General features: G+C 47.4%; 2 protein-coding genes across 2 annotated transcripts in view; one reads left to right on the top strand and one right to left on the bottom strand.

Annotated features, from left to right (window-relative positions):
• PPP1R32 (protein phosphatase 1 regulatory subunit 32) overlaps positions 1-17,661 on the top strand; it is a 52,173-nt gene extending 34,512 nt beyond the window's left edge. The window contains exons 9-14 of the mRNA XM_033928091.1: positions 760-846; positions 945-1,058; positions 1,136-1,233; positions 7,576-7,740; positions 9,882-9,961; positions 17,527-17,661. Of these exons, the coding sequence (XP_033783982.1) occupies positions 760-846; positions 945-1,058; positions 1,136-1,233; positions 7,576-7,740; positions 9,882-9,957 (540 nt within the window). The 3' untranslated portion in view covers positions 9,958-9,961; positions 17,527-17,661. The remainder of the gene's footprint in view (positions 1-759; positions 847-944; positions 1,059-1,135; positions 1,234-7,575; positions 7,741-9,881; positions 9,962-17,526) is intronic.
• The window catches only part of LOC117352063 (nitric oxide synthase-interacting protein-like), a 742,171-nt gene that overhangs the window by 112,662 nt on the left and 610,280 nt on the right, over positions 1-19,229 (bottom strand). The window lies entirely within an intron of this gene.

Below are 19,229 nucleotides of genomic sequence, written 5' to 3'. Positions count from 1 at the left end.
ACGAATTGTCTGAGTTTCCATTGTTTCTTATGAGGAAATTCGCTTTGATATACGAGTGCTTTGGATTACAAGCATGCTTCTGGAGCAAATTATGCTCGCAAGCCAAGGTTTTACTGTATACTGCCTTCAAATCTTATAGAATTTTTAAATGATTGAATCAAAATAATATGCACAAATAATTGCACATCCAAAGTGATGAAGACAGTAGCATTGCGAGGGTGAGAGGCGCCCCTCCCCTGCCATCTTCTTTGCCCCCCACCCGCTCCCTCCCTGTCCCTTCCTGCTGTGTGCATGCCCCCTTCCACCATATCTTTTTAACGTGTGCAGCGTGAGCAGCAACCTCAGCCTGCTGCTTGCACCAGCGTCAGCTCTTCCTCTAATGTCACGCTGGCCCGAGCAGCAGGTTGGAGTTGGTGCTCACGCCATGAACGATAAAAAGGTATGGGGAAGGGAAGTGGGGGAGGGGAGGGGGTCAGAGAGGAAGACCAGTGCTGGCACCCTCGCCAAGATGGTGCCCGGGGCGGACAGCCCCTCCTTACTACACCAATGGATGAAGACAAACTATCCTAAATGAAACCGAAATTGTCTCATGCCCTCATTGAAGGGGCCTCGCTGTTAGTCTTGTGATGGGGGAAAAGGTCTATTATTTCCTTAATTAAGAGGATCTCTCTGCTTGCTAGTTATTCGGAAGGGGTTGTTAGTGTGGATGGTTTGGATTTGATGTTGATAACGTTGACAGTGCCTTTGTTTTCTCACCAGGGGAGTGAGTACATGCCTAACATAGCTGGGCACTCACAGCGTGATTGTGGGTTTTGGCAGGAAATGGACAAGCATATCATTCCTGCTGTAAGCTGCATCTCTCTCTTCACTTCTTGATATTTCTCTCTTTTATAGCTCTTTCTTCCTCCTTCTGCCTCTGATACCATATTTTACATTCCAATTAGGAAAAACTGGGGACCCATAGGCGTAGGAGTGAGATGCATGACAAGTTCGAGGGACGATTCAGGGAGAAGAGGACACATTTGGACCTCCTAGACAGACATCACATTGGGGAGAAGGTAAATTCAGCTTACTGACTGTCCCATGACACGCGAGGGAGACCACTTCATCATTCACATCTTTTCTCTTTTTGTAGGACCTAACTGGTTACAGTGCTAACAATGTACCATTACATGTGACCCCAGCTCGTCTTCCAGAAGGGTCTGACCACTTCTTGACAGAGTACAATCAGTGGTGAGTTTCTTCTGCCATGTTCCAATGACCTTTTCTACAGGTATTCCGAGATAATTGCCTCTTTCATGGCAAGCTATAATGGCTTGTTCTTCTGGTAGTCTGAGATATACTTCTCCTATTCCAGTGGTTCCCGAACCTGATCCTGCAGGCACCCCAGCCAGTCAGGTTTTCACGATATCCACAATGAATATTCATATGAGAGATTCACATACACTGCCAACACTCTCATGAATATTCTTTGTGGATATCCTAGAAACCTGAGTGGCTGGGAAATTCAACGTCAGTTGTCACATACGGCCCGGCACTGAATTTCTCGGTGTGCCACTGACCATGGGAGTCAGCCTGGCTCTTGTACCAGAAAAACAAACAAACAAAAACTTGTACTATAACAAAGGCAAATTGTAACCTGTTAACTGTTTATTATGTATTTTAACCTGTAACCCGTCCTGAGATCTTTGGGGATGACGGATTAGAAAACAAATTAATTAATTAATTAAATAAATAAATAATCTGACAGATTATTTATAAAGAGTCACAAAAGGAATAGTAAAATTACAAACCAATCATCTAAAAATAAGGCTTAAAAATAAAGCACAGTTACTTCCGTAACAGGTGTTATCCAGGGACAGCAGGCATATATTCTCACATGTGGGTGACGTCATCTACGGAGCCCCGATGTGGAAGCATTTTCAAGCAAACTTGATTGAAGATTTAAGTTTGCTCTGCTGCTCCACGCATGCGTGCCTTCCTGCTCCACTATGGGGCGCATCCCCTCGTGGTCTCCAGTTCACTTAACTAGTAAAGAAGCCAACCTCGGGGAGGTGGGCGGGTTGTGAGAATATATGCCTGCTGTCCCTGGATAACACCTGTTACGGTAAGTAACTGTGCTTTATCCCAGGACAAGCAGGCATGATATTCTCACATGTGGGTGACCTCCAAGCTAACTGAAAAGGGATGGAGGGAAGTTGGCAATTTAAGCAAATAGATTTCACAAAACTGATTGGCCGAACCGGCCATCGCTCCTGGACAGTGAGTCCAGACAGTAGTGGGAGGTGAAAGTATGAACGGAAGACCACGTGGCAGCCTTGCAGATTTCCTCAATAGGTGTGGACCTGAGGAACGCTACGGAGGCTGCCATCGCTCGGACCTTGTGCCCCGTTACTCGACCATGCAGCGCGAGACCAGCCTGAGCGTAGCAAAAGGAGATGCAATCGGCCAACCAGTTGGATAAGGTGCGCTTGGAAACTGGGTGACCTAACCGGTTTGGGTCGAAGGACAAAAACAATTGTGGGACTTTCCGGTGTGGTTGAGTGCGTTGTAGGTAAAAGGCCAACGCTCTCTTGCAGTCAAGAGTGTGGAGTGCCACCTCTCCGGGGTGAGAGTGGGGCTTGGGAAAAAACACAGGTAAGACAATGGACTGATTGAGATGAAAATCAGACACTACTTTAGGCAAGAACTTTGGATGAGTGCGAGTACCACCTTGTCATGATGGAATACAGTGAAGGGTGGGTCCGCTACCAGAGCCTGTAGCTCACTAACCCGCCGAGCAGAAGTGAGCGCAAGCAGGAAAATCACCTTCCAAGTGAGAAATTTCAGATGGCATTTGTCTAACGGCTCAAATGGAGGTTTCATTAGTTGAGCCAGAACCACGTTAAGGTCCCAAACCACCGGAGGAGGTTTGAGAGGAGGGTGGACATTCAGAAGGCCCTTCATGAAGCGAGAGACTAAGGGATGGAGCGAGAGGGCTTTCCCTTCCAGGGGCTGATGAAAGGCCGCAATCGCACTGAGGTGTACTCGAATGGAGTTGGTCTTTAGGCCAGAGTGGGATAATTGAAGTAAATAGTCAAGGACCAGAGGGATGGGGACCGACACCGGGTCCTAGCTGTGAGAGGAGCACCAGGCTGAGAATCTGGTCCACTTTTGGGAGCAGCAGGTTCTCGTCGAGGTCTTTCTAGAGGCCTCCAGTATCTCCTTGACTGATTGAGACACGGGGAGAGAAGACAGGGGGAAAGAAACCAAGCATTCAGATGAAGAGATTGAAGATTGGGATGTAACAGCGAACCCTGACCCTGTGATAGTAGAGAGGGAAACCGAGGCAGAGGTAGTGGATCTCTGACACTGAGTTGAAGTAGAAGGGAAAACCAAGGCTGGCGTGGCCAGCGAGGAGCAATCAGGATCATGGTGGCTTGCACCTTTTTCAGGTGGACCAGCGTCTGCAGGATCAGAGGAAACGGCGGAAACGCGTACAGGAACCTTCCCTCCCAGTTGAGGAGGAAGGTGTCGGCCTCGAGCCGGTCCGGGGAGTACATCCGGGAGCAGAAGAGAGGCAGTTTGTGGTTGTGGGGGGATGCGAACAGATCTATTTGAGGCGTCCCCCACTTTTCGAACACCTGTCGTAGGGTCTGAGAGTGCAGTGACCACTCGTGTGGCTGGAGGAGGCGGCTGAGTCTGTCCGCCAGGCAGTTTTGTTCTCCTTGTATGTACACCGCTCGAAGGAAGGTGTTGTTGGAGATTGTCCATTTCCAAAGGCGCAGGGCTTCCCGACAAAGGGACCAAGACCCTGTTCCCCCTTGTTTGTTTACGTAGTACATTGCTACCTGGTTGTCGGTTCGGATGAGAACCACCCGGTCGTGGAGCAGATGTTGAAAAGCTACAGCTGCGAGATAGATGGCCCGAAGCTCTAGCACGTTGATGTGACAGCGACGGTCCTCTGCTGACCACATCCCTTGAGTGCGTAGGCTGTCCAGATGGGCTCCCCAAGCGTACTCCGACGAGTCCGTGGTGAGTACCTTGCTGTGAGGTGGGGCGAGGAAGAGCAAACCTTTGGAAAGATTTGAAGAGTCGGCCCACCAGCGGAGCGATTGTTGCAAGGAAAGAGTCACTGTCACGGGATGGTCGATCGGGTCCCGGTCTTGACGCCATTGAGAGGCCAGGGTCCATTGAGGGATTCTCAGATGGAGGCGGGCGAAGGGTGTGACATGGACGGTGGAGGCCATGTGGCCCAGGAGAGTCATCATCTGTCGAGCTGATACCGAGGTCAGCAGGGAGATCCTTTGACTCAAACTTACTAACGCCTCTAGACGCGGAGGGGGGAGGAAGGAACGGAGGCGAACCGTGTCCAGCGTGGCCCCGATGAACTGTAGGGACTGCGAGGGGCGCAGTTGGGATTTTGGGAAGTTTATTTTGAACCCCAGACTCTGTAGGTAGATAATAGTCTGTTGGGTCGCTGAGATAACCCCTTCCCTGGATGGGGCTTTGATCAGCCAGTCGTCCAGGTAGGTGAATACCTGAAGGCCCTGGGAGCGTAAGGTAGCTGCGACCACCACGAGGCACTTGGTGAAGACCCGAGGTGACGATGCTAGGCCGAAGGGGAGGACACGGTATTGTAGGTGCCAGTCCCCTACCTGAAAACGCAAGAACTTGCGGTGAGCGGGGTGCACTGGGACATGTGTGTACGCCTCCTTCAGATCGAGGGAGCAGAGCCAGTCGCCCTCGTCGATCAAGGGGTAGAGGGTCGGTAGGGAAAGCATCAGAAATTTGTTGAGGTGTCTCAAGTCTAGTATTGGGCATAGGTCTCCCGTTTTTTTCGGTACCAGGAAGTAACGGGAGTAGAAGCCCTTCCCCCGTTGGCCGGGGGGAACCTCCTCCACTGCTCTCAGGCGAAGCAGGTCTCGAGCTTCGGAGAGGAGTAGGGGTAGCTGCGTCCGGTTGGGAGGGCAATTCTTTGGAGGGTTGTCTGGAGGAATGGCCCGAAAGTTGAGAGAGTATCCTGATGAGATCATGCCAAGGACCCATGCGTCCGACGTGACTTGTTCCCAGCGAGGGTAAAAGGCTTTGAGGCGACCCCCGATGGGAAGGAGGCCTGGGACTATGGCGGAGGGGGCCCGCCCCCTTCCGCGTATCCCGTCAAAAGGACGGGGATGGTTTGGTGGTCGCAGGCGGTTGGGACTTGGGCAGAGCCCGATGGTGGGCTTGCGGGCGCCTGGGTGGAGGCCGCGAGAAGGCAGGAGTGGATTTTTGTGGGTAGCGGCGCGGAGGGGCCCTGAACGGCCTGGACTCAGGCGGTTTAGGTTTTTGCCGGACGAGGGAGGCAAACGAGCGTTCGTGTTCGGAGAGGCGTTTTGTAGCCGCCTCGATCGTGTCATCGAACAGTTCTTTTCCCACGCAGGGTAGGTTAGCCAACCGGTCCTGTAAGTTGGGGTCCATGTCGACCAGGCGCAGCCAAGGTAGTCGGCGCATGGCGATAGCAAAGGTTGCCTCTCTGGAGGAGAGTTCGAAGCCATCGTAGGCCGCGTGGAATAAATGGAGGCGCAGGTTGCAGAGGGACTCTAAAAGCAGGCCAAACGCTCCTTGGCGGGAGGCCGGTAGGTCAGTCTCAAAAGCTCTCAATAGTCCAATGAGGTGTTTGAGGTAGGATATGAAGGTGAAAGTGTAGCTTTGCACCCTAGAGGCCATCATCGCATTTTGATATAGTCTCCTGCCGAACTTGTCCAGGGTTCGGCCTTCTCGGCCTGGGGGGACCGCGGCTGAGACCCGGGATGGGCGAGCCTTTTTCAAGGAGGATTCTACTAGCAGCGACTGGTGGGAGAGCTGTGGTTGTTCGAATCCCGGGTAGGGTACTGTGCGGTACTTGGTCTCCATTTTGGAGGGTACGGCTGTGACCATGTAGGGGGTCTCCAGGTTCCTTAAGAAGGCCTGTTGGAGTACCGGGTTAGGTGGTAAGCGAAGGGACTCTCTGGGCAGTGATGGCATATCCAGCTCCATTAGGTACTCCTTAGAGTATCTGGAGTCGGACTGGAGGTCTAAGTCCAAAGCGTGGCCCATGTCCTGGACAAAGCGAGTGAAGGATGGGCGGGATGTTCCCGAGGCCCCGTGCGGGGTCGGTGAACGAGACCTCCGTCGGGTGGAGAAGGATGACCTCGACCCGGACTCCCTCAGTGAATACCTGCAACCTCGGGTCGGGGTCCCGGTCCGAGGGGGGGTTCGGAGGATGCGCGGGTTGGAGAGGATAACTCAGCCACCCTTAGCGGTCCCGTACGAGGTGTAGGTGAACGGCCTCGTAGAGTGGGGGAACCCCGGGCCTTCTTGGAGGTACAGCGGTTCGAGGTTTCTGTCGTTTTAGCACGACGCTTTGCACCGCGGCGGTCTGTGGAGGGGGAGCGCCTCGGGTGCCTCGGTGAGGAGTCCGAGGAGGATGGAATGCGGCGAAGCTTGTGCGCTTTTCTTCGAGGTAGCTCGACGCGAGGCTCAGGCTGGTCTGGCACATGCGGGGTCGAGGTCGAGGCTGGTTGTAAATGGGCCATTGCAGCGGACAGCTCCGACGAGATCATCGCTCGGAGTAGGTCCTGGAAAACAGGCACGGACAGCATCGAAGGCATGTCCACTGCCTCGGTGCACTCCACCGGGGGCGACCTCGTATCAGAGTATTCCCGTGTGGTGGAGGCACAGCCCGAGGGCTTCGCCGGGGCTGTAGGCATGGGACTTCCGCCATGCGTCGCTGGTGTCCCCGAGGCTGGTTTCTTCGCTGGTACAGAACCTGAAGAAGGAAGAGGGGACTTACCCGGAGCCGAGGTTTTCTGTTGTCCCGAGGACTTCGGGTTCGAGTCTCGAGGCGATGCCGAGGTATTCGGGGCCGAGGTCAAGGCCGGGGCCGACCTCGAGGCCGAGGTAGAGGGTTGGTCCGGGGTGAAAAGATCCGCCATGCGGGCTTTCCTTCGACGGAGGGCCCGGTTCTGGAAAGTAGCGCACTGGGGGCAGGAGTCGGTTGGATGAGCGGCCCCCAGGCAGAGGATGCACCGGCGATGCGGGTCTGTGATGGAAAGAAGCCGCTCGCACCGGGAGTACTTTTTAAAGCCGGTCAAAGGCCGGGACATAGAATCGAAACTGGCCGCGGCTCGAATAGCCATGCGGCCACGAGGACCCGGAAGCCTCCGGGTCGGTGAAAAATGAAGCAGGAACAGTTGAAACAAGAAAAAACTCGCGCACAGCGACTAAATCGAGAAAAAACAAGAAAAATTGCGGTGCTAGAAGGCAGTTGGGGCAGAGCCTGAAAAAACACGACTTCTAGGCTCAGCGGAAAATTTTGAACTGGAGACCACGAGGGGATGCGCCCCCTAGTGGAGCAGGAAGGCACGCATGCGTGGAGCAGCAGAGCAAACTTAAATCTTCAATCAAGTTTGCTTGAAAATGCTTCCGCATCGGGGCTCCGTAGATGACGTCACCCACATGTGAGAATATCATGCCTGCTTGTCCTGGGATAAAAATTAATTCACATAAATAAAAAAAAATATAAAGAAGGCAAATAGTAAGATGCTTATCTTGGCTTTTCTCTCCATCTTGCAGGTTCTATAGTAAAAATCCTTTGGGAATAGATAGAGAAGGTTGGACTCGTACTGGGATTCAGAAGCATACATCCAGCAGTTTCTCAGTAAATAATGCATCTAGCAAGTTGGATATACCTATAAATGCAAAGGAGACGCTGAGGAATGTCCATCCTCATGTAGGCAGGTAAGGCCTGCATCTCACTTCTGACCCTCTTCTCGGGCACACCTGTCCTTTCTTGCTGATCTAATCTAATTATTTTATACCGAAGCATCTCCTACAAATAGCTTAATTCGGTTTTCATCAGTGTACCGCAAACTTTCACGCACACTAAATGTAGTGGCTGCGGCTCGAGGCATCCGGAAGTGCATGGACATCATGTGCATGTGTGACATCATCACGTTGACGTCTGCTCATGCGCACAGACCCTCCAGATGGGCCCTGAGATGCCAGGGTGTGTGTGTGGGGGGGGGGGGGGGGGGGAGGTGCCAGCATGGAAGAGGGCCTGAAAGATGGCGAGGGGCTGGCACTGGCTGATTGCCTACAGCAGGGGTGCCCAATAGGTTGATCGCGATCGACTGGTAGATCGCCAAGGCAAAGTGAGTTGATCGCAGAGCCCATCCCGGGCTCCGTGATAGATTCACTTTGTCTTGGCGATCTACCGGGCCGATCAGCCTTCCTCTCTCCAAAGTCAATTCTGCCATCGAAGAGGAAGTTGTGGCCAGCCAATCACTGCTTGGCTGAGCCGGAACTTCCTCTCCGATGGCAGAATTGACGTCGGGGAGAGGAATGCTGGTCAGCCCGAAGCAAGGAGAGCTTGGGGCGGCTATGGGGCCTGTTATTGGATGGCGATGGCGACTTGGGGGCCTATTCCCCGATGGCAGCGGCAGTGGCAGTGGCGTGGGGGAGGGCAGGGAGAAAGAAAGAAAGAGGGCAGGCAGGGAGACAGAAAGAAAGAAGAAAAAAAGAAAGGGGACATGAAGAGAGAAAAAAAGAAAGGGAGGCAGGGAAAGAGGAAGAAAAAGTTGGGGGAGGGAATGAGGTCTTGAGGAGAGGAAGCATACAGGCTGAAAGAAGGGAAGAAAGATTGGATGCACAGTCAGAAGAAGAAAGTGCAACCAGAGACTCATGAAATCACCAGACAAGGTAGGAAAAATGATTTTATTTTAAATTTAGTGATCAAAATGTGCCTGAATTTATATCTGCTGTCTATATTTTACACTATGGTCCCCTTTTACTAAACCGCAATAGTGGTTTTTAGCGCAGGGAGCCTATGAGTGTCGAAAGCAGTGCTCATTCAGCGCAGCTCCCTGCGCTAAAAACTGCTATCGTGGTTTAATAAAAAGGGAGGGGGTATATTTGTCTATTTTCCTATGGTTGTTACTGAGGTGACAGTGCGTAGAGTCATCTGCCTTGACCTCTTTGAAAAAGCCCCGGAATAGGAATGATAATTAACATTTTCTCTGCGTACGGTGTGCTTTGTGCTTTCTTTTAAATTTTATTGTTGGTCATTTTAAAAGTAGCTCGCAAGCCCAAAAAATGTGGGCACCCCTGGCTGCGAGAGGCACATCCTGTAGGCAGTCAGCAGAACCTCTCCTCTTTACCAGTGTGCCACGGCACACAGTTTGCGATACACTGATTTTTACATGATTAGATCACAAAGAAAGATCCATTAACATTCATTGGAGCCATTGCTTAAAAAGCGATTACTACTATTGCTATTTATTATTTCTAAAACACTGAACGGCGTATGCAGCGCTATACAATTTAACATACAATAGACGGTCCCTGCTCAGAAGAGCTTACAATTTAATTTAGACAGGACATTTTGGGGTTCGGGAGATTATGGTAGAGAAAATGATACAGTGGGAGTTAGGAGATGAAAAAAGAAGGGTTTTTAAGGTTTTCCGAAAGATCTGAAGAACTAAACACAATCTAATTTGAGGAGGTCTTTGTTTATAGACGCCTTCAACCTATAACTCCTACTTTACATGTTCCCTCCCCCATCCTTATTGTGCTTCCCATATATATTAGCTCTCTTTTCTAAAACAAATAGTAGTTCCACCCTGCTGTCTTTACTCGTATTGTCTAGTCTACAATATTTTTATTGTGAATATTTTTAAGTTGTAAGACTTTTTATGTTTGAAGAATTTTTTTTTTTGTATTTCACTTAGAAACAATGGATAAGCGATCAAATCAAATTTTAATCAAACTTGAAACTTGAGTCCATTCCATATCGCAGCCTGTCTGCGTGCATATCTCGACACTTGTCTCCTTCCTCTAGGTCTATGCAAGACCATATGTTACTTCCTTCTCTTTCTTCACAGGACAATAAAGGCAGTGGATGAATTCTATGATGACAAGCGCAACAAGTTATTGAACCCTGCCCATCTTGCTACTTAACTGAGTAAGTAGCATTCTTCAGAACTCTTCCTACCTGGCACAAGATGGGGTAAAAAAAGTCCAATTCATGAGGGCTGCTGACCAAAGCATTAAAAAGCAGAGTGGCCAAAGCCGGGATCAGAAAGCAGATCCCTCCTCATTCTAAATGTTAGCACTGAAACCAGTAGGAATTATGATGCATTACTTCATATTGATTTTAATAATCCCTATATGGGCCAAATATCCGATTGAACATCCCAATTCTGTCGATATTGGAAAGGGCCAGGTTTGGGATAGAGCAAGGGTGGGACGTAAAACCATCCAAATAATAGTCCTTACGTTGAGACAACTTATATGTTTATTTAAAAAAATGTATAGCCCTCTACATCCACCAGTTCTGCATGAAGTATAATAAAACCACATAAAAACATAACATGAACTCACACAAAAAAGACAAATTTAAATCATAATATCCACGAGCCTTTGAACAGCAAGCCTAAACTAAATGAATAGTGCTGACACAGTGACTACACAGCAATCTATTCAGCATTGCTATCTATACATAGGGTTGCCAGATTTTGCTATAGTACAATCTGGACCTCTAGATCCGCCCCCAAGCCCGCCCAGTTCCACTCATCCCTGCCCCGCATGCATGGATTTCCTCCTGCCCGACACGATTTAGAGGAGGCTTTTCGAAACCTGGACAAAGCGCCGGGTTTTGAAAAGCCGTCCTGATCCCCGGCCATGTTCTCAAAAGGAGGACTTGTCTGGGGAAATCCAGACCTCTAGTAACCCTATCTATACATATAGCCCCTGATTCAATAAACTTTGCTAAATTAGCTGCTAATTGGATTTTGCAACCAAAATAATTTGTGCTAATTGATATAAATGTGCAGTTACGCATGCAGCTGCCCTAGTCAGTCTTCTATAAATTGAGTGTGCAAAATCCATGGAGGGCATAATCAAAACATGTCTAACTCCGATTTGGAGGTATGGTGCTAAATGCCCAGACTCAGCACTGGGAAAATATCCATTCTCGAAAGGCAAATTGCTATACGTCCAAATTTTTTTTTTCTTTCAAAAATTGTCTATCTGGAAGTCCAGGCGGCTGATTGTCCAGACCGCCTGTAACATAAGAACATAACATAAGAACTGCCATCTCCGGATCAGACCTACGGTCCATCGAGTCCGGCGATGTGCACAAGTGGAGGCCCAGTCAGGTGTACACTTGGCCTAATTTTAGTCACCCATATCCCTCTATGCCTCTCGTACGGAGATGTGCGTCTAGTTTGCTTTTAAATCCTAGAACGGTGGATTCCGCAATAACCTCCTTATTATACCACATTTTTGATCAAAATTATGTCCAAGTCCCAGAACAAGATCATTTGGATGTGGGAGGGGCCAGCATTGTGATGGACTGGCCACCCAGCCATGGCAATAGAGCAGTTGGGCACCTTACTGCTGTGAACGTCACAAAAAGGGTGCCACATAACATCTCACTAGTACTCCCTTATAGGTTATGATGAGCCCCCCCTAAACCCTACTATACCCATCTGTCTACAACCCCAATAGCCCTTATGGCTGCAGAGAAGGGTTTTGGTGGTCTCACATTTTCCACCATAAATGTAGTGGTTAGAGTAGCTTATGGGCCTGGGTCCTCGTCTCTATGGGAGCTGATACTGGAGCTAGGGTTATCATATGGTTCCAGAAAAAAGTGGACGGATTGGGACATCTGGGCTTTACTTCTATTGAAATCAATGGAAGTAAAACCTGGATGTCTCAATCCGTCCTCCTTTTTCTGAAGCCATATGGTAACCCTATATATAGTGGTGATGAGTCAAAACCGCGCGCGAACATTACCGGGCAGACAATCGCGCGTGCTGGATTAAAACACAATTTTAAAGCGCTCTGAGGAGGGGTGTGTGTGTGTGTGGGGGGGGGAGAACCCCCCACACTTTACTTAGAACTTTTTGTGATCCCTTTGGGGGTGGGGGAAACCCCCACATTACAAAGGAAACTGTAATTTTTCCCTAAAAAAGAGGGAAAATGGCTGTTTCCTCTATAATGGGGGTTACCCCCAACATCCCCCACAATGGGAGCGCCAACTGTTCTAAGTAAAGTGGGGCGTTCCCCCCACACCCCCCTCAGAGCGCTTTATAATTGTGTTTTAATCCAGCGCGCTGACATCCTGCGGGTTGAGGTGGAAGATGATATCTTTCTCCTGAAGGGACCCTCGACCACAAGAGGTCATCCGCTCAAACTCAGGGGAGGGAAGTTTCGTGGAGATGCCAGGAAGTACTTCTTCACGGAGAGAGTGATTGAGCATTGGAACAAGCTTCCAATGCAGGTGATAGAGGCACACAGCGTCCCAGACTTCAAGAATAAATGGGATACCTATGTAGGATCCCTACGAGGGTCTGCCAAAGGATAGGATCACTAGGGTATAGACTTGAAAGAGCGGGTCAGTAGAATGGCATTCTTACAATTCTACTTAAATGGGACATTAGACTTAAAAGGGAGGGTCGATGGTGTGGGCAGACTTGATGGGCTGTAGCCCTTATCTGCCGTCATCTTTCTATGTTTCTATGTTTCTATGATTGTCTCACACGGTTTAGTCTATGGACCATATATAGCAGATGTCTCTAACCCTTTCCATATAAAGGGCCTCAGTGTGAATAGAAGAAAGTTCTGAGGGCCATCAAAAGGTTTCAAGCTTACACATACTGCTAATTTTGTAAACCACCTTGACCTGCTTGTTCAGACTGGGGATTAAACATTAATACGAATATTGCTACTACAACAATTCAAGGATATATTTTAAAAAACTCACTTTATTTTGGATTGTCAACCGCAGCAAATTCCATAAATGAAACACCTGAGTAACACACTTAAGAAATTGTTTGCAGTTACTAAATCAAGTGATTATTAAACATGACATGTTGATTTTACAACACAAATAAGATACTGGATATTTAAAGTAATTATCAGCTGTAGTAAATGAGGTACCTGTATCGACATATTGTATACCAGCAGAGCAAATCGTGCTTCATAATTTGTCTTGCACATTTGTAACAGACTGCAGTTAGTCTGGTCCTCAGTTTTTGACTTTAAATGTTCCTAGTTGAACAAGTCTGTTCACCAGATAAGTGGAGCCAAAAAATGAAGAAACTTTTTTTCCTGCACATGCATCTAAATATGAATCCTGACCTTTGACCTGCCTTATCTACTTATGCACATGCTTCATAAGCATATTAGATGCTACACCTGCCCTATAGTTGGCCTACCTACATGGGGTGCACGGGGAGGTCCACCGATGGATCAAAAACTGGCTGGCAGACAGGAAGCAGAGGGTTGGTGTAAAGGGCCATTACTCGGACTGGCAAGGGGTCACGAGCGGGGTTCCTCAAGGATCGGTGCTGGGACCGCTCCTGTTTAACATATTCATTGACGACCTGGAGGCGGGAACAAAATGCGAGGTCATCAAATTTGCAGATGACACCAAACTATTCAGCAAGGTTGAAACCACGGTTGACTGCGAGAATCTCCAAAGGGATCTTACGACATTGGAAGAATGGGCGAAAAAGTGGCAAATGAGCTTCAATGTAGGGAAATGCAAGGTCATGCATATAGGGAGAAGGAACCCGATGTTCACTTACAAAATGGGGGGATCAATGCTAGGGGTCAGTAATCTGGAAAGAGACTTGGGAGTGATGGTAGACACGACATTGAAGGCGTCGGCACAATGCGCCACAGCCTCGAGGAAAGCAAACCAAATGTTAGGTATCATTAAGAAGGGTATCTCGACCAGAACGAAGGAAGTCATCCTGCCACTGTACCGGGCTATGGTGCGCCCGCATCTGGAATACTGTGTACAGTACTGGTCACCGTACCTCAAAAAGGACATGGCAATGCTTGAGGGAGTCCAGAGAAGAGCAACTAAACTGATTAAGGGTATGGAAAACCTTACATACACTGACAGACTGAAGAAGCTGGGGCTGTTCTCCCTGGAAAAGCGGAGACTCAGAGGAGATATGATAGAGACCTTCAAGATCCTGAGGGGCATCGAAAAGGTTGACAAAGACAGATTTTTCAATTTGAAAGAAACCACAAGAACAAGGGGTCACTCGATGAAATTGAAGGGGGACAGGTTTAAAACAAACGCAAGGAAGTACTTTTTCACACAGAGGGTGGTGGACACATGGAACACCCTTCCGGAGGCCGTGATAAGAAATAGCACAGTACAGGGTTTCAAGGATGACCTGGATAGGTTCCTGGAAGACAAAGGGATTGAGGGGTACAGATAAGAGCAGTGGAAGGTTTAGAGATAACTGTAGAGGTAGGCAATAAAATTAGTCAGGGACCGCTGACCAGGCAATATGCCTGATGGGCCGCCGCGTGAGCGGACCGCTGGGCTGGATGGACCTCTGGTCTGCCCCGGCGGAGGCGACTACTTATGTACTTATGTACTTATGCCCGGCCTATTCAAGTGGGCATGATTGAAATTTATGTATTTATAGGATTTAAAGAGCATTTCAGCCAACTAGGCCACAATGGAAGACTTCGGGGGCTGTATGTGACCCTGGGCTGCGTGTTGGAGACTACTGGTTTATAATAATAATAATAACAACAGCTTATATACCGCAATACCGTGAAGTTCTATGCGGTTTACAAAGATTAAGCAAAGGTACAAATTGATTGACTTTAAGAGGGGAGGAAGGAAGAGGGTTAATAGGACAGGAAATCCATTTTTGAGGAGAGAGTGATCAATAGAACAAGTTAATCGCTATAGAGGGGAGAGAGAAGAGAGGATCAGTTGTCCAGATACTTTAGGAACAGGTGTGTTTTCAGACGTTTCCTAAATTCCTCATAAGTAGTGGGTGAAAGCAATTGTTCTAGGTCTTTACCCCATGATGCAGCTTGGTGCGAGAGAAGATGTTCATGGTGTTTTTTCAGTTTACAACCTCTCACTGGGGGGGGAAACGAAGTTGGAATGTGAGCTTCTCTTGTGTCTGTTGGCTGAGAAGATAAAAAGGTCAGTTATATATTTAGGGGCTTTGAAGCAGAAACAGGCAAATTTAAACTTTACGCGCGCCTCCATTGGCAGCCAATGCAGCTGCCGGTAGTAGGGTGTCACGTGGTCAAACTTCCTCAGCCCAAAGATCAGTTTGACCGCTGCATTTTGCATCAATTGTAAACGCTGCATGTTTTTTTTGGGAAATTGCTAAATAGGCGATGTTACAGTAGTCAAGTAGACTCAGTACGAGGGATTGGACTAGGGTTCTGAAAGCTGCTGTATTGAAATAAGCTTTAATGGATCTGAGTTTCCAGAGAGTGAAAAATCCCTTTCTGATCAAGGAGTCCAACTGGTCTCTGATCCAAAGTTACACCTAGTATTTTTAGGGTAGGTTGGAAAGGGTCATTAAGATTATTGATACATAGTGGTGATTTGGTGTCAAGCGGATGTGGCGAAGCAACGAAGAAAGTTGTCTTTTCTGAATTAAGTTTGAGCCTAAAGGTTGTCATATAGGAAAGTCAAAACTGTCAATCCGTACTTGCAATGGTGCAAAAGCAGGGCTGACTCAGGCTTTTCTCCAAGTCATTTGATGGACCCATCTACAGCTGTGTTCTACTGCCAACTCTAGACACTATCCCCAATTACGGTACTTTAAACCCACATCTTAATATTCTAAGAGGAGCCCTCAGTACAATGGCTGCATTACTGCTCACACAAACCAGGAGAGATTCTCATATCTTGCCCCGGCTCCCCAAAAGTCTCATTTGCAGGCTCTGCCCATTTCAGTGCTGCCAAATAACTCAACGTACCAAAGATGAAAATTTACCATAGACAAATAAGAAGCAGGAGAGAAATTTGGAAATGATTTGTACAGTGTAAGTACATTTTATGATTTATCGTTTATTGTAATTTAATGAGGAGCAGTGAACAATAGACAATAAATCTAAATCTGAAAGTGTCAATTGTCAAAGGAAAGGAAAGAAATTGAAGGAAAGGGTAAGGAAAGTAATGGCAATATATCACTGGTAATAGATTACTTTTAAAGGAATGAGTAACCAATAGTGTTGCTTCAGAAAAGAAGGAAGCTGGAGATGGCACAACAACTTGTCAGTGAAAAAAGGTAGCATTTGGTGAATTTGCTTTTCACTGACAAGTCGTCATGTTGTCTCCAGTTTCCTTCTTACCTGAAGCAGCCATATTTAGCGAAACAACGCTCTTGTTGGAAGGGGAAGATTGTGACTGGCTCTTTGGTGCCATTTGCATTACAAATACTCGTTTTTAGTCACGTTTTGGATCTTGTACTACGATATGGATGTGATCCTTTGGAGATAAGTACTGCTGGAGTTTTTCTCCTTTTACTGGAAGGTTTAGTTAATTTAGAATTAGTAAGTTATTTGGATACATTTAATATCCTTAATGTCCATCAGTCGGGATTTAGAAGAGGATATAGTACGGAGACTGTCTTAACGTCAATGCTTGATTATCTTCATGGTCTATTTAACAAAGGCGCTAGTGCCTTAATTCTTCAGCTAGATTTTAGTAGTGCCTTTGATCTAGTATTATTATTTTTTGTGACATTAGTGACATTTTGATATTGATTTTTACATTTTTGTTTTTACCTTTATATGTTTGCTGTGACCAAATTCGGGGCATTTTTGCACATTTTGACCACTCAACTGGTTGGGGCAAGTACAGGTTTTTCTCGTTAGCAGTGTTTGTCTACTGAGTTGTTGGTTTTTGTTTTTTTTTTTACTGTGCAGTTAGAGGAGCCAAAGATTTGATCATTTTGTAGTCTTTCTATGGCTTATTGGTCAAGCTGGGCTTTTTTCTCAGCTTGTTAGCTCTGAGGCTCGTTTTGTTTCAAGGTAAAAATGGTGCTTCTGCAAACTTTAGTTGCCAAATGGGTGTTTACGCTAGGTAATCAATTTTGGCAATAATACTAACTTTGTATTTACTATTTAGTATAACCCTATGTTAAACCACAAATATTCCTAAGTGTTTCTGAATTGTCAACATTTAGGGTCAGTGAATCCTACTTACTAAACGTGTCAAAGCTCCGAAGGTTCTTTCCAGCTTTTAAATTAATCCTACATATGTGTACGTATTCTGATTTGCATACACAACTTGCCCCCCCCCCCCACCTTTTCACTAAGCCATGGTAGAGGTTTCTACCACAACCCAGAGCGCTAAATACTCCGATGCTGCTCCAACACCCATAGAATTTCTATGAGCGTTGGCACAGCGCTGGAACATTTAGCACTCTGGGCTTAGTAAAAGAGGACCTTAATTAGTTAACAAGCCAAGCCGTGCTTATAATTCCAATCAACACGCAATTATTGGTACTAATTAGTATTTATGTTTCCAACTTTCTAAGTGCGTAAATTCTGCTGCTTGGAACTCATAAAGGGCATTCCTAGACATTAGGTGCACTAACCATCAGATTAGTGTCTCAGCTTTTAACCCCTTCATATGTAAACATAACCTACTGTACCTCAGTGTACACCGCTTTGATAGCGTTCAGGTGGTATTTATGAAATTAAATAATAAATCCATTTCCTTCTTTCCTAAACCCTTAGTGTTTTGCAGTTTGCAAGGTCTGCTTTGGAGTATAATCAGAAGTGTAGTGCTTGGGGCACCAGCAGAAGACGAAATTCCATCTTCAGGCAGTGACTATATTGTTTTGCCTCAAAATAAAGAAAATTATATGTTATGGTCGACGTGTGCTATCATTGACATTAGCTTTCTTTCACCAACTAGCATTGTCTATGGGAAAAATGTACTGATGGGTAAAGCTCAGGGCTTCTTAAACCTGTCCTGGGGATCCTAAGGCCAGTTGGGTGTTTCAGAATATCAACAATGAATAGACATGAGATTAATTTGCATATTCTATGTTTCTAGAGTATGCAAATTTATAATGCATATTCATTGTAGACATCCTGAAAACCTGACTGGCTGTAAGGTCCCCATGACAGGTTTGAAAAGTTCTTACACATAAGACTCATTCACAGTCATACATATTCGTATTTGTAAAAAATACTCTATATACCGTACTTGAACACAAATACTATACTGTATATATTTTGGTTTGTTTAGATAAGCAATTACTAGTGGTTTGCCTGTAATTTTGAAGGGTCTATGACAGGACAACTTAATTCCAGACCTCAGGCCTAACATTTCTCCCTCCCTTCCTTCCATCCCCAGATCCAACTTCTCTCCCTTTCTCTTCCCAACTGCCCCCCATCCCATCTCTCCAACTGCCTGCCTGCTTCCCTTCCACCATTTCTCCCTTTCTCTTCCCAACAGTTCTCCCTTCAAGTATATCTTTCCCTCTTCCTCCACACTACTCCAGGGCCAACTTCTCTCCCTTCAGACCATTGCCCACCATCTCTCTCTGTCCTCTGTTTCTGGGCCTATAAGTTCTCCCCCCACCCAATCTAGCACTTCTTTTAATACCCTCCCCCTCTGTACTTTAAAAAAAGTCCAGGAGGCTTCCTCAGCCCAGTATGCTCTCCCCCCTTCTCTCCCACCACCATGTCCAATAATTCTCTCTCTCTCCCTCCTCTCTCTGCCCAACAGTTCGCCTCTTTCTTCATCTCCCCATGTGCACCATGTCTTTCCCTCTCTCAGACACCCAATTCTCCCTTTATATTCACTCCTTCACCTCAGCATTTCTTTCCTTCACTCCCTCCATTCTTCCATCCTACGGCTCATGCTCCCCTCCCTCTTTCCCTTCATTCTGTGTCTTAAGTTCATGCCCCTCCTTCCTTCTTTCATTTGTCCTGTTTGTGCTCCCTCCCTCTCAAGTCCCAACATATCCTTCTCCCTCCCTCCCTTTTGTGCCGCGGTTGCTCCCTCCTCCGTTTTGCTGCAGTGTTCACTCAAAGCTGCGAGCAGCAGCTCATCTGCAAGCCTTCTCTCTGATGTTGCGACGTTAGAGGGAATGCTTCTGGGTCAGCCGTGGGAGGCACATAGGAGCTGCTGCCCGCGGCTTTGAGCGAACATTGCAGCAAGACGAAGGAGGGAGCTAGCAAGAATATAAACACCCGGGGGCGGCAGAGGAAAACACCGCAACGCCCTCGAAATACCTCATAGGGTCGCGGGTTGGACACCCCTGGCTTAGAAAGAACAGTGGGTAGAAGACCTGGAGCTGCACAGTGAGAGATAGTGGAGTGCACCTGGAGCTGGAGATAGTGGCGTGCACCTGGAGGTGGAGATAGTAGAGTGCACCTGGAGATATTGGAGTGCACCTGGAGCTGATAGTGGAGAAGAGACCACCTTC

This window comes from Geotrypetes seraphini, chromosome 19 (assembly GCF_902459505.1).
Source record: "Geotrypetes seraphini chromosome 19, aGeoSer1.1, whole genome shotgun sequence".
Classification (NCBI taxonomy): Eukaryota; Metazoa; Chordata; class Amphibia; order Gymnophiona; family Dermophiidae; genus Geotrypetes; species Geotrypetes seraphini.
The sequence above is the reverse complement of the archived record's forward strand: the minus strand, read 5'-3'. Positions and strand labels throughout refer to the sequence as shown.